The 15,621-nt window shown below is 34.9% G+C and overlaps 1 protein-coding gene across 1 annotated transcript in view; it reads right to left on the bottom strand.

Annotated features, from left to right (window-relative positions):
- Positions 1 to 6,258: 6,258 nt before the first annotated feature.
- The window catches only part of LOC106960576 (catenin alpha-2-like), a gene marked incomplete at its 3' end in the record, with an annotated part of 155,500 nt that continues 146,137 nt past the window's right edge, over positions 6,259 to 15,621 (bottom strand). Inside the window, exon 3 of the mRNA XM_015053720.1 lies at positions 6,259 to 6,415. Within this exon, the coding sequence (XP_014909206.1) occupies positions 6,259 to 6,415 (157 nt within the window). The remainder of the gene's footprint in view (positions 6,416 to 15,621) is intronic.

Genomic DNA, 15,621 nt, shown 5'->3' on the forward strand with positions numbered 1-15,621 from the left:
CTTTTTGTCTCATGTTTTCCTGTCACCTTCTGCTTATTGAACATACCAGACTTGACATTTTCGTAAAATTATTAAGTATACGATCCAATATAGCACACAATGCAACACAGACAAAAATCAATAAGTTGTCATCTTTCAGACTTACGTTACCTTTTCCATGTTTCCGTTATAACCATTCTCTGATCTGTGTGCTGAGTTCCCACAAATGTAAAATAAAACCTTTGTCATCTTTATCACGAAGGGATCCAGGCACAGAGGTCTTCTTGAAGTGAAGCAGGCTTAATCCAAAGTAGCCGACTTACAAGAAAACAGGAACAACACAGGGGAATCAGACCACATGAAGCAAGGAGGGACATGACGGAGACTGAAGTAAATAACCAAAATACAAACTCAGATGAAACCCAAAATGCCCCAGGACCATAACAGTCTCAGCTTTTTTCAATAAACATCGAAACACATATCATACAACTTTTCACAAGGATGTCTCTTTACATTTTTTTTTCTCTCATCACTTAATAGTGATGGGTCTCTAATGGACTAAAATGACAGCATGCTATAATAACAAACAGCTAATGGACACCTTAGATGTCTGGCTTTCAAATGTGATGAACACAAAAGTGGTGGAAAAGGGAAAAGAATCTGGAAATGAAAACAGAAATAAACAACAGGAAAATATTCAGAGATACAGTGTAAAGTTTTAGTAAGGTGAATAGTTGGTGACTCTATTCCTTTATAGTACCACCAAATTAAACAATACAACAACTGAAAAAATAATTTAGAGCCCACCTAAATTACTAAATTTAATTAAATACTTTCATAAATAATCTCAACTCTATTTTCTCTGGGAATGACAGTCAAAAGTCTAATCTCCTTCCTGGTATGTACTGACCGTAACTGTCGACTCCTTCTGAATAAAAACGTTATGCTCTAAAAGTGTCAAACTTTTAAAGCATGCAAAGGTGACAAAACTGACTTCAAATAAAAAAAGACAAATAACTGAATACATTTAAGGCTATACTTTGATAAGATTAAGAACTATAAACAAACAAAATCAAGACATGGTATGATTGACTGCATACTGATGTCACATTTAATCAAATACTTTGCAGTGGGTTTGTGTAGTTGTCATGCAAGCTTTACAAGTTTCCTTGCTTTGACACACCTTGACAAAATTAAAATCTTCCCAACAGGCTCTAGGAAAATGTAGAAATGTGTTGAAAATGTGTATCCATCTGAACGGCGTGTTGGGTAAGGAACACATAAACGTTGCAGGACATTAACCACCATCAGTCTGGAGTTAGGGAACACTGTCCAGGTGGTTGAAGTACACTACAAAAGTCATTCACAGACTTCTTTTACTGCTGCAATTTGTCTCACATCTCCGAGCCCTCAAGGCCAACACAGTATTTGTTGTATTCAACTTTCTATTGATTATGCATGAGCATAATCACATCGCCTAGTTTTACCTGATATCCAAAGTAAGGTCACTATTGTAAAGAAATGAATGACATTTCACATATAAAGCAATAAGATGCATTTAGAGAATAACATAACTGTAAAACTGTTGCTTTAATGTATAATACAGTAAACCACAGTGCAACTGGGTTAATCATAATCAGAACAGAGTAAGACGATGTCAAAGATGGCAGGGAAAGGGCATAGATACCATCAGAGGAAATGTCCCCACTTTAAGCAGAATGCATTGCACATGTGAACTCCAGTCAAAAAAAAAAAAAAAAGAAAGAAAAAAAAGAAAAACATGGTTACGGTATAAAACCATTGACTAAATATGTTAGACATGCCTGATGTCCTCCAAATACTCACATAGAGTCAAGGTCAGAGAAAATTTTTAGCCTGACATTAGAATAGTGATGGAGCGTAACGTCCTTTAGACGTCCAAGAATCGCTGGCACAAATGTATTATGGTTGCAGTGGCAATAAAAAAGAAGCCTTGGTAACTTTAAAAGATTAGACATTCATCCCATCCCCACTGCTGTGGGCAGCACTAATTTAATGATGAGCTCAGTTTCCAGTGGCAATGAAAGAGGCAGGTAAAATGATAAATGACAATTATTACCATGTGTAGGACGATGATGAACGAGAAAGGAAAGCTGTGACAAAATATATCAAATACATGCATGAAGATATGCAGTTAACTGACATCAACAGTGGGTTGTCGTGTTGCTTCATAAACTCCTGTAGGAACACTGCAAAAAATTAAAGTGATTGCACTTTGTTTTTTTACTTATGTTAACTTTGTCATAAAAGTAGCCATGACAGCAAAATATCTGCATGGAATTAAATTAAAAAGTTAAGGATTTTTAAAAGTCTTTGTCATGTCACCAAAAAGACATCTTGTTGACAAGTAATAAAAAAAACAAAAAACAATTGCATGTATTAACACATTTTACATGAACGATTTCTGGTGTATTCACTGACAATGCATCACAGGTTGAGATGGCAGCACAGATTTATGAAGTTAATGCTTTTAAAACTAAACGTATTGATTTTTCTATTGAATGTAATTGTTGATATTTGTAAACGGTGCCGCTCTTGAAAAAGAGATTTTAGATCTCAACAAGGTTTTTTTATCTGGTAAAATAAAGGTTATTATACTTATTGTTAATTGATGAACAACCACAAAGGTGGAAGCATCATGCTGGGGAGATACTTTTCATTAGTAGGGTAAGGGAAGCTAATCAAATCTGATAGGAAGACAGTTGGAGCCATTTACATAGAAATACTGGAAGGGACTTTTAAAGAGTTGAGACTATGGGGTGAGTTCATCGTCACGAATCCGGGGCAGGGCTGGAAATTTTAATGTTCATAGAAAAGATTCATACAATCAGAATGAGCTTAAGCTACTTTACAAACAAGCTATTTTACAGCAATAAAAGTCTCTATCTGTCTATGTAGTGAGTTAATTTTAACCTTCAAAGGTCGCAGTGTAAGGAATAAGAAAAAAAAGAAAAATGTAAAAGCATTGCCAAATGAGACGGGAGTAAACTGAAATCTAGCAGGTATGATGAAAGACAACTCCTTGGTGTCATTGATTATGTCCCAACGTCAAGCTAATGGCTCCCTGATATCAGAAAGATGACTGCAGACACATCGATTGGGATGTTAATTACTGTAATAAACTAAAAGACTGCGATGGTGTCTGCTATGATGACTATATCTATGACTGAACAAAAAATGATGACGGAATAATGATGACAGCGAAAGTGATATTGACAAACCCCATGGCACAGCCTGAAGCATTTCATCAACTTAGCCTGCAAACATATACAAATTATTCATGGTAACCTGATCAGTAGTTTACATGTCTATTCTGAGGCAGAGGAAATTTTTGTTTTGATTGTGTCTTACAATTTTCATTTCTGTATGTCTGTGATTTCTATTATGCTGAAATGATGACTGTGAATCATCAAAGTTTGAATACATTTGCATAGCTTGTTTTGAAGCTTTGACCTTTAATGGATAGGGTGCCTATAATTTGCCTTTGGCAGATACAACATATAATTATGAGGAATACACAACAGACTTTTAAATAAAAAGCTACACCAAACTAATTCTTACAACCTTTTTACACCACATCTATCTGAAAATAAGATCACTCATTCAGCATCAATATATTTTTGTTTCGTCACCGAGTATTGTAACCCTTTAATCTTCAATCTGTTTGATATGTTCCTTTATAAGAGTCAAAATTTTTAATTGCTGAGAGCAATTATTGTTCAAGATTAGTTACAATTAAATGCACCAAATCTGAATGTCTACAAGTAAATATGATCTACAGATCAGAGTTAAGATCAAAACTTTACTGAGAAAAGATCTTTAAATAAAAAAAAAAAAAAAAAAAAAAAAAAAACGCATATATGTATGCTTAGCAGTCAGCTTTACTTGGACAAATTCATATTACTCTGTTGGTAACTGTCATGTCTTTTCAGTAATTTGTTATTGGCTTATACATTTTAACCCTAAAATCCTTTATTGAACTGCTTTATGTGCTATACAAATAAACTTGACTAAACATATATTGTTCAACTGTAACAACAAAGAATCAGAATTACTGTTTTTGACTCGGTTTAGTCTTCAAAAGGAATAAAAATTTATAAATGTCATGAAAAAAAACAACAAAAAAACATAACTAACTAGAAAACCAGCATGATCCAAATACTTCCTATTTGAGGACTTCATCAGTAGATTTTGTTGTTAACCCATTTTAGTGTTTTAGTGAAATTGTGTGGGATACAAAAACAAATTATTTTCTTCAATAATTTTTCAGCCTGAGATTATGCAACTGAAATAAAAAATAATAAAATAATAAAAAATAAATAACTAATAATAGCAATACTTTTTTATTATTAAAAAATGTAGTAAAAAATAATAGTAAAATTTACAACATTTTACTACTGGTGCCAATGCACCACTAGTGGCCATCACTATATTCCCAAGGGGAAGCCATTTAGTTAGAAAACAAATAACGGATGTGGACTGGGTTTTTTATAACAATCTTTGCTTAAAACTGGTTGTGGTTGTTATACAGTAGACAAGGGGATATTGCTTATTATGTGTTAAAAGAGTCTTAAAACTTTGAATGTTTAGTCAGAACATAGCTACACTTCTCATTAGAAATTGTCTTGATGATAGAACACATTACTGCCTTCATCAAATGTTTGTAGATGTTCAGCACAAAAATACTGAACTGACTGAAATGAAATGACTACATTACCTTTGCTCCCTGAATCGGTAGAAAACAACAGTACTGTAACTTGGCTTTAATGTAGGTTTTGCCCTTACAGGCTTTTTATTGTGAGGCTTGCCATTAAGAAGTGTTCACTTCATTACATTAAATCAACGTCTTGGAAAAACCAAAGAAAATTTTCCATCTTTTTGTACTTTATCAGAAAACAAAGTACCTCAAATGTCCTTGGGCCAAAGAGAGCTTTAATATTGTGAAACTCAAAGAACCAACTCAGATCGTAGAAACAATCTCATCAGCAGACAGGCCATGATGACCCAAAGAGCAAATCATTACTCTCTTAGCCGATGCCGCAGGAAGCAGGAATCCTGCCATTGTGTTAAAAAAGGTTGTAATAAAGATTTCAATTACCATTTTGCATTGTAGCATAACGTTAACATTAAAAATGAACAGAATCTGTAACCAAGTGGATGATAAAAAGATGAACGGAAAAGGACTGCAGCACTGTTATCGGACCATTAGTGGCACCAATGAGTACTAACTCTGTGAAGCCATCTACCTTTTTATCCAGCAAGGAATCTTAATTATCATACTAGAAAGCTGGGTCACTAGTTTTTGAATACAGTAAAATCACCCTTCAGCGTCACTCACCATCCTGATGAGTGACCTAAACTGTTTAAGAATCGGAATGTTACAAAAAGTTTATTATTTGGGTAAAATTATTTCTTTCAAAACAATATAACTATCTTTCTGACCTGTATTCTGTTTATTGTCAGAGTGATATATAAGAATGTTTAATCCTGATCAATGTGCATGACGGGTATCTGCAGAGTCGCGTGGCAAGATTAGCAAACGTATCATCAACAGAAGAAGATGACAGCAAGATGAGCTATATCTTTTCATTCAGGTGAAAATTCAGTTTTAATGAGTTCCCCAAAACAATAAATGCAACCTTTACGGAAGAATAATTTTCCATTGGCTAATATTTATTCCATCCAAATGCAGGTCTATGGCATATTGATGTTTCATATAATATTGCAATGATAATAAATTTGTCATATTGTTTTTTTTTTTTGTTTTTTTTTACTATATTAAATTTAAAATGAAAATATTTTACATAATTTCTTTCTTTTTTTTGCTCGACTAAAAAAATGATGAAAGAATAATCTAACAAGCTGAATGAGACAAAAGCTGAACCAAAAAAAATATGTCTTGTGGCATTGCTGACATTCTGTTGAAAATTCCTTACAAATTTCATATGAAAGCCTTTTATATTCCCTTCAAATACCAAAAGTGAGTTCATGAGCATAACACTGTGTAAAAAAATGTATTTTTGTACCATGTTTCCAAGGTGATTTTTGCAAAAGTGGAATCCTACCTTTTAAACCTTATCGTGAGACAGTTCTATGAATCTCAACATTTAAAAAACAAACAAACATGCATTTAAGTAACACATGTGTGGTGAGCGGGTAAGACTGAATGTTTATACTGAGAAACACTTTTAACCAAGCTAAATGAAAAAGGGTTTTGTGTCAAAAAGTTTAATTCATAACTGACCTCCACCAACTTGTTGGCATGTTCACGGAACACCTGGGCGTACTCCTTGACCTCCTTCTCATTCCCACTCTTAGCCGCTTCGATGAGCACCAGAAGGGGAACATTGGTCTCCAGGAAAGAGTCTGAGATGTGGTCCATCACTGCCTTCCTCAGCTGCAACAGAGACAGAAAAGGAAACAAGAGAGAACAGTCCACATTAGTGCATTAAATTTGGATCCGAGGATGTCTTACTTACTGTAAAGAATTCGATGTAGTAATAATGGGTAGAATGGAGAAAGAAGTAAAGGGCATTGCAGAAGGGAAGTGTGTGTGTGTGAAAAAGGACATTTGTCAAAAGGAAAAGATGTGAAATGCTTTAAGGTGATATTTTTCCCATAAAGACTTTTACAGTGGCAGACATTGTGATTTACATCCTTTGTTTATTGAATAATTTTGAAACAAACTGGCCAGGGACTGCTTGCTTTATTAGATGGTAAATGATCCTTGGTCTCAGTAGATGGGATATCTGATGAAATGCCACAGTAGCAATGCAGAAACCACGACTGAAAAAGGGAGTTTTTCATACGAGACCACCTCAAACTAAGAAAAATAATTCTTACAGATTTCACACCTTTATTTTCTGATTACACTCTTCAGAAGCTTACTTATACATTGCTTTACTATAAATTGAAACACTTCGATCTACAGTCTACTATTAATGCAAACATTTCAAACCTAGTAATAATTCTAACGTGGATGCTACTTGCCATTGGTGCCCGTCGTTACACCAGTTCACACCAGTGTAGGCTCTTCTTTCAACTGCCTATTTTTTTTAAGTGGTTTATTATTGGATTATCTGATATTAAACAAAAGTAATGTCCAACAAACACAAATACAGTAGAGTTGTCTCACATTCAGATTATATCTAAGCAACTTGTCTTCTCCTTCCTGTCTGTTTTTACAAGATGATACCAAGAAGGAACAGGTTTAATTAAAAGGAAGCTTAGCAGAGTTAATTGACTTTAGGCTCCTTTTTATATGCAGACATTTCTGAGACCAGATTTTAAATTAAGAATTCAAGAAAGACAAAGACAGCTCATATTTCAGTATGAGTACTATATATATATATATATATATATATATAAACATACACAGACTGACACACACACAGACAACAATAAAGATGTCACATGCCAACTTTCAGTCACCTCTAAATCACAAGCATCCATTACAAGCTTAAGCTCAGTTGACATCCCACACACATCAGTGGCAGAATCTGTGTTTACAGGGTCTGTGTAATTCAATCATAAATGCTACGATACATATAAGCTAGTGATAATGTGGAGAATAGAATTATTAATATCATACCAGATTTGTGCCCTGTCTAGATACAATTCAGAAAACCGGTGGGATTTTCCAATTTTTTTTTTTGGTATTAACTACTAAAAGCAGGGTTGACATGTTTACAAATACACTAAATCCACTGCTCAGCTTTTTAACATGAGCAACATGAACAGTGTTGCAGTTATAAGACGCATTTCTGTGTGTGTTTTACATAAATACACGCATAAGCTCCTCCTTTGCTAATCCATTGTGCGACAAGTAAAACCAATAAAAAGAGAGGAGCCTACAAGTTATGCAAATATCGCAAGACACCATATGAATTGCCCTCTCACTGGGTTCAAAACTTAGAAAATCTGACATCAGAGTTTAAAGAGAACACATGACAGAGAAATGCTAGACTGAAGATGCTCCCAAAACAAATGTCACTCGTTATTTATGCAAACAGATGAAAACAGCAGAAGGATAAGACGAGACAGATGTGGGAAAAAAAACAAAACAAAAAAAAAAAACATGAAAGACAGCGCCATTGTTGTTTCTAGCACAGTTAATGTTTTCAGCAGGTGCAAAGAGAACCTCCACATAATTGTTTGTAATTATCTTCAGATATCTAAGCCACACATATTCACCACAAACTGAGGTGGTTTTAGAAATCTCCAGGCTAGAAATTGCTTATCAAAATCTCAGTTTTGTCATCTGTTTGCAAGCAGACAGGAGCTACAAAAGTAACAGAAAATTTCTATTTTTGCAAACGCCTAGGTCTTTTAAGATAATTGTAAGTATGCTATGTGTAGTCAAGTGAAATGAGGGGTGGAATAAATGAGCCAATTTATCAGTCACCAGTGCACCACATGTTAATTCAAAACTGAATTTCCTGATATGTTCTGTTAGCAGAACATGCTAACAGAAATACTTTGCCATCTTGAACTTTTTGAAAAATTAATTGCAGCCCACAGATTCGTAGCAAAATTAAAAGAACAGATTGCATTTTGCACGTATGTGCAAATGTCTACGTAGGTAGACATTGCAAGTACACGTTAAAGAAGTGATAAAATGACACCAGTCGCTGCATGGTCATGAATACCCAAAAGTAAAACAGATTCTAATCAGGGATTTGAGTGGAGGGATGATACAGACAAGTGATTTCCCGAGTTGGAGTCTCTCCTGCAGCATCAGCATTCTAATGCCCACACACCACTCCCACAGAAATCCATCTTCAATATTTCAGATCTCACCTCCCTCAAAACTCCCTCCCACTGTCTGTCCTCTAACACTCCCTCTGTATTTCACTAACACTTAAAGGAAATAGAACTGGAATTCCAATATATAGCACAGGCTCTGCTCATTATAGGTTTGTGGGGAAGCTATTTGTCTCCATCGTCGAGCAGTACCACAACAGCTCAAGCTTTTACAGTTGTGCCTTTTGTTTCGTAGAAACATTTTGACAGAGAAATTTTGCAGATGATGGTAATAAAATATGGCATAACGATCAAACAACAAACAGGAAAGTGCTTTTAAAATGCACCATTCACGTGCCATTAAATATAATGGCAAAGCTATTAACTCGGTCAAAACCTTGTAATATTTTAGTCTACAATTTACAAAAAAAAAAAAACTCATTTTACACAGTCAAAATGGAAAATTACAACTGTTCTGACAAGTGGATTTTCCACAAAAGAGCCATAATCTCACAAAGAATATTTTAAAGTTCAATACATTTAAAAACTCTTTTCTACTTAGACCTTTCTGCCTAAATAAGCAATCCAGCTCTGTAATATCTCTTTGGGAGAAGAATATTCTTCTAGACAGACTTAAATGAGTCACAAACTTCTGTGTAGGGTGTTTAATATAACTAAATTTGTCAGAAGCATATGTCAACGATGGAGCCGTTGACATTCATTTATGTTTTTGGTATGGTGACCAAACAACAATACGTATCCGTATTGCAAAGCCTCGGTTCAGCTTCTATGCCTGTCTCTTATTAAACCTTTTTTTTTTCCCCATGTCATGAATTAAGTAATTTATTTCCATTACTTAGCTCTAAAATATCATGTAGGAATACTTAAAATCAACTAAAACGTCCTCTGCATTGGAAGCATATTCAGGCTGACTGAACATTTTGAAATTCTTTTCATTGCAATGACAAACCTAAAATTACATTTTGAATTGGCTCAGAAGTTTAAGAGGACAGTAGAGAACAAGCAGCACCGTGAAAACCATGGAACAGCTGAAAGGTCAGAGAGAAAGTTGTGGGTGATTTTACAAGGTTAGGTTATAAAACAAGCTCTGAAAAAAGTCACCAAACACTTAAATTTTATCTTTACATGATGAAAAAACATATGGCACAACTGTAAATTGGCAATGAAAGCATTAATCAAATAAAGCAAATAGAAGGCCCATGGTGGCGATGGTGGAGCTGCAGGGATCGGCAGCTCGAGTAGGAGACTGGACAAGTCATGCACCCCATAAATCTGGCTTTTATGGTAGAAGAAAGTCATTGCCAAAAACCAAATCAAGTCAAATTGCAAACAATATATGTGGGGCACAGTAATAAAATGGAGGAATAATCTTTCAAAAGGTATCTAAATTGAACTTTTTCGGGTATGTGCAAAAGAGAATCTGGGAAGGAAAAACTGCACTTCACCTTGAAATTATTTTTGTTAATACATCAAGACAACATTTCACACATGGCATTGGCATCATAACGTAGGGACAGCTTTATTCAGCAGTGACAAGAAACCTGGTGGAGCAAATTACACCACAATTCTGAAAGGAGATTAGTTGAAGGCTCCAAAAGACTTCTAGCTGGACAACGACGCTTAACATTCAGCCAGGCCTACAATTCTTGTTTTCAGATAAAAGCATTTTTATGGTTTAAAATGGCCTATTCAATGTTCAAACAGTTATTTACCCAACTCAGAGACTGTGGTAAGACTATATCTGGAAGACACAAATATTTTCAATCTAATCTGACCGAGTCTGACCTGTAGACATACCCCAATACACAAAAGTGCTGACTCTGGGAGACAGACCACATACAGTATGGACATGATGTAAATATATTTTGATTTTTTTTTTGGGGGGGGAGGTGTGTTTGTCTATCACATACTAGTAAATTCCCCTATAGTGAAGTTTGTGGTTGTGTCATTACAAAATATAAAAAAAAAAAAAATTCTAAGGATATCAACACTTTTGCAAGACAATGTATGGATACCACTGCGATGAAATTTGTAAATATTGGTCTACACTTTGTTTTCTGATAGATGTGGAAGTGTATTGCAAGTTCAGCGAAGCTGGAGATGTATTTTGAGGTCCCTGTGGTAGCATGTCAGCGAACAAATTATCTGGAAAAGAAGTGTAGAGCCAATCTGCTTTCTGCAATGTTCTGTGATCATTAATTAATATGGAACGTCTGCCTGTAATTTAGGTTGTGTCTGATCAACTGGCCTACCCTTAATGACCGCAAACATAAGCAAACGTGTAAGCTTGAACTTATCATTGCTGTCTGCAACATTAATATTCATGTTCTGAAAACATACTCATGAGTTTTTCATGACTTCATTTGAACAGCATTACCCTTAATAATAAATGTTTTAGTCTGTATATATATATATATATATATATATATATATATATTATAAACAAGTAACACTAAATAAATGTTCTAGTACCATTGCTAAAATTAGTACTATCAATAGATGTACCATGAAAAATTTAATAATGAAATAATGTACCATCAGACAAACAATAACGTCTGGCTGCTTCTGAATTTTTCTAAAGAAAGTCTTATTTTAAACAAAACTTGATGGAGGGGAATATGTGCAGCTCACTGATACACAGGTCCTATATGTAATCTTCAAAGATAAGATTAGCATTCATTTTCCACATTTGGCTTTCAGTGGGGGAATTGTTTGTATTTTGTAGGAACCTGCTCTCTCATGAAAGTGGAAGCCTGGAGGAGACTGTTGCCAACATCCACTATGATCAGCGTGACTCAAAAACAAAGAAATGCATTTGTGTTCAAAGGATTCTAAGAAATGTAGCCTGAATTATCATGAGTATACGCATGGATTCAGACATTATAGCATCTCGACTTGTTTGGAGTTTGGCAGAGCTCTTCCAAATGCAAAAAGAAAGGATCTGAGTTTGCAAGAAAACACCGTGGTGGATTTTTTGATGTTTACTGTCGCACTTCAGCTTCTGTTAGGTTTCACTTGAGATTCAGAACACTTTGCGGTGGGTACTTTGGGGTCAGCTTGGGAAAGTTTCTTATTAAAATGTCAAGAGCAATCACAATATAAGTGGCTGGACTCATGGCTGAGGGGAAGCAGCCTGTGCAAATCAAAAATTAAGTAATAGCTCTCATATATGATATTTATCAAGAAGCAAAGGACAATGTGTGAAAGGAAAAAGGCGAGGGGAACGGCGGAAAGAGGAACCGAGTGACCATGAACAGAAAAAATACCTGGTAAAACTCATCCCAGCACCTTCATTTGAAGGGAGCATGACAGTAAAGAGAACTCCAGCATCATTTCAATGTTTTTCTAAAAGAATCTTTGAATATGGTGTAAAAAGTTTTACAAAATTCAGTCTGTAGAAAAAGATTAACAGGCTGATATTCCTCACTAATGTGCAGCCAGATTTTAATGATTCTAAAAGTGAAAGATTCCAAACGAATATATGCCTAAAGCAGAATATTTAGAATGATAAGTATATAAGTTATCAGTTTCATGGTAAATTGGATGTTTGCTCTATAGAAGGTGTTTTGAGTAGGGTTTCAAAAGACTAATCATTAACCCCATTTAGTCACAGAAATTGTAACTACACTAGCTTGTCTCTTGGATTGGACTACATGAGACAGATTTAGCTTGAGCTGTCGTTGGGACCCAATCTCGTAGCTATCACAATTTTTCCAGCTTTTTACATATCAGCTTTGAGGACAAAATGTCTACTCCCTGTCTAATATACACGACTGAGTCACAGTCAGTTGTTTCACGTTTCAGTGGTCATAACGTTACGCCTAGTTGGTGTGTAAACACCGGTAGATACAAATGATGCAGTTGTAGGTGCTTTTAGAAAAAAAGAAAAAAGAAAAGAAAACAAGTGATAATGATAGAATTTGAACTACGTGAGAAAAGAACAGCATTCTCAAGATTCATTCTCGTATTTTCTAAATGAGTTTAATGCCTTAATCAAAGCACCGTGATTTCAAAAGAATAGGATCGTTTTATTTAGCAAAAAATAAAAATAAAAAAATAAAAAATACACATCCAACAGAAAATAAGTTAACCTTGAGCAAAACTTTGTTGAAAAGAGGAGAAATGATTTCTACCACAAAGAAGTCTCTGACAGGACTGGGCTCTCAGAACGAGTCTATCAGTGTGGTATCCTTTGAATAAAAGCAAATAAATAATTTATGTCCTTGCAAAAATAATTTCGCTCCAAAAATGTAATCTGCATAAAAGTATGCTTAAATAGGAAAATATCAGACAGTGTAACTTTGTTGCAGCACCAACCAATATTAAAATAGTTTATTAAAGGTTCTGTTTCGGTTTAGTTTTTTGAAATTATCTTCTAAAGAAAGCGTAAAATTTTTATAAGCTGCAAAACCGGTTTGTTAAAAAAGGACTGGAGAAAACAAAATATGAAAGTGTGTAGATTTAGTCATGAAACAGTTCCAGCTCAGAAGATTTGGGACAGCTGTTTCTCCTTAACAGCAAACCCTCAACAATTAAAAAACAGCTGCACTAATCAACAAACTAATGGCAGAAACCAAAATGATTCCAGGATCTTTAAGCAGAAAGAGAGGAAGTGACAGAGAGACTAAAATAACATATGGGCCAGAATTTGTGAGGCAGATACGCCATAGGGAATCCAGGAATCAGCCATCAGTCAGAACACAGCCCAAAGAGATCACTTGACAGATATATTCATTACAGACAAGATGACAGGGGGTACAACACATGGCTCATTTCAGAGAGCTTTGTTGGACTGGAGTTTGGATGAATACTAATTAAAGGCAAAAAACACATTTAAATATTGCCACTAATGCTATACAACAGGGTCCTGCTATATATATTTCTTTCTGTCCTTCTTGTATATCATCATTTGGCTATCAAGTCCATAGTCAAGCCTTTTTTTTTTTTTACTTGTATAAAATATGGCATCGTCTTTCTGATAGCAGTATTGTTGCTTGCAGGCATAATAAAACCCATCAATTTTCAATGAATTTATTTTTTTATGGGGTTTCAGAGGGCTGTCACTGAGTTAGAGCCGGGTAACATCATGTAGTCCATTACTGAGCTTACACAGAGAAACACAATGATGTGAGTGCACAATCCCTCCTATAGTCAATTTGGAATAACTAATTAAACTGGCATGCATATCTCTGGACTGTGATAGCAAACTAAAGCACCTGGAGGAAACCAATGCATTCAAATAAGGGAAGCTATATACTGAGGTCTGACTAGGGTAATAACTAAGAATTTAGGATATATGTAGAAGTTCAATGTTTCATGGCACATCATTAAAAAAATACAGTTAAAATAGCTTTTTGCCTAAAAAGCTACTTGAGACAAAAATAAATTATCACTTTATCTTGGACGTTTTTTGGTTTCTTTGGTTGATGGAGATAGATTGGTTTTGGAGATAAAATTAAGAAATCCAGAGCTTTGCAGACGTCTGCTATTTAAATTCCTGTAGCCAAAATCTTATAATTTAAAGCTTAAGTCTAAATGAGACCAGATCGTTGGATCTGTTTTGTAAAGCTACATTAAGACAGTTCAAAATATTTAAAACTCAATGTCCATATCTTAGAAATACCTACCTTGTCTTATCATGTATTATTTAGGTAGTGTGTTCGTTCAAGTCCATTGTCTTAAAAAAATGCATTTATGTTTATCATATTCAGTAACATGTTTAAAAACCTTATTGCCAGTTTCTTTCTGTGTGGTTATTTTTTGGCCATTAATGACATAGATAAATGTAGACAATTCTAGTGATATAAAACCATTTAGGCCTGTTATGTCCATAAATCAGCTGAGCTGTAAAAATATCCTGAACCACTGCCAGTTTGGAATGCTAATCTTCAAGCTTCACTTGATGGGCTAATTAATGTGTTAAAGAATGCTAGGTTCACTCATTAGCTTGCTTTGACATTTAACATCTCTAATCTGTTACGACAGCTCACAGTCAATGCACAGTTGATGTTATGCTAAATTCTGATTGTTATTAAATGTGCTAATGGGGTTCTCTGAGGAGGAACACCCATTCTCTAAACAAGTAAAACATTTGTAACAAATTATGACCTCAGTTTTATTGAACTCAAGACCTTGTGGTGAAAAGAGACCGTCACTGTTTTAGTAATTTAAGAAATCTGATGAAAAGCAACTTGTAGCTTTTACACTATCATCTCAAGGTATTACATTTTTTTCTTAAATACTGCAATAATGGTTGTAAATTATGCTTTGTAAGGGTCATATGCTGCTGCTTAAACAACTTGTACAACATCAATATTGCTTTCATAAATGAAATCAAGATTATAATATTGATATGCTTTGTGGACAATTAAGGGGATGCACATTAGAAGAGACAAGATGCTTTAGTTTAAGAGAAATGCATCAGTTAGTTGCCGACCAGATACCGACTGGATTTGTTTCAAGGATATTAAATGGGGGTGTATTCTTTGCCACTCATCGTCTGCCGCAGTTGTGTGTTACTCTTAAACCCTTTCCTACTGCTATTATGACACACATTATGCCATGGTTGTGAACCATTTAGATAAAAATCCCCCTCAGAGTCGGATTTTATTATCTGTGGTGTAATGGTTTTATTTTTCCTTATTTTTTGAAAACGTCTTATACAGTTTATTGCAGTGGTTTTCAAACATTTTCTGCGCCCCTCCCATGGATTACAAATGGCTGTCTGGTTGAAACGATGCCTGTGACGTACGTACGTAGGTGGACGTACATTCAGCTACGAATGTACGTAGCTGAAAATAGACACCAACATCGGTAGCCTACAAGGTACTTGTTAAGCTA

Source organism: Poecilia latipinna, unplaced genomic scaffold (assembly GCF_001443285.1).
Source record: "Poecilia latipinna isolate Pla-1442-1.1 unplaced genomic scaffold, P_latipinna-1.0 Scaffold1199, whole genome shotgun sequence".
Classification (NCBI taxonomy): domain Eukaryota; kingdom Metazoa; phylum Chordata; class Actinopteri; order Cyprinodontiformes; family Poeciliidae; genus Poecilia; species Poecilia latipinna.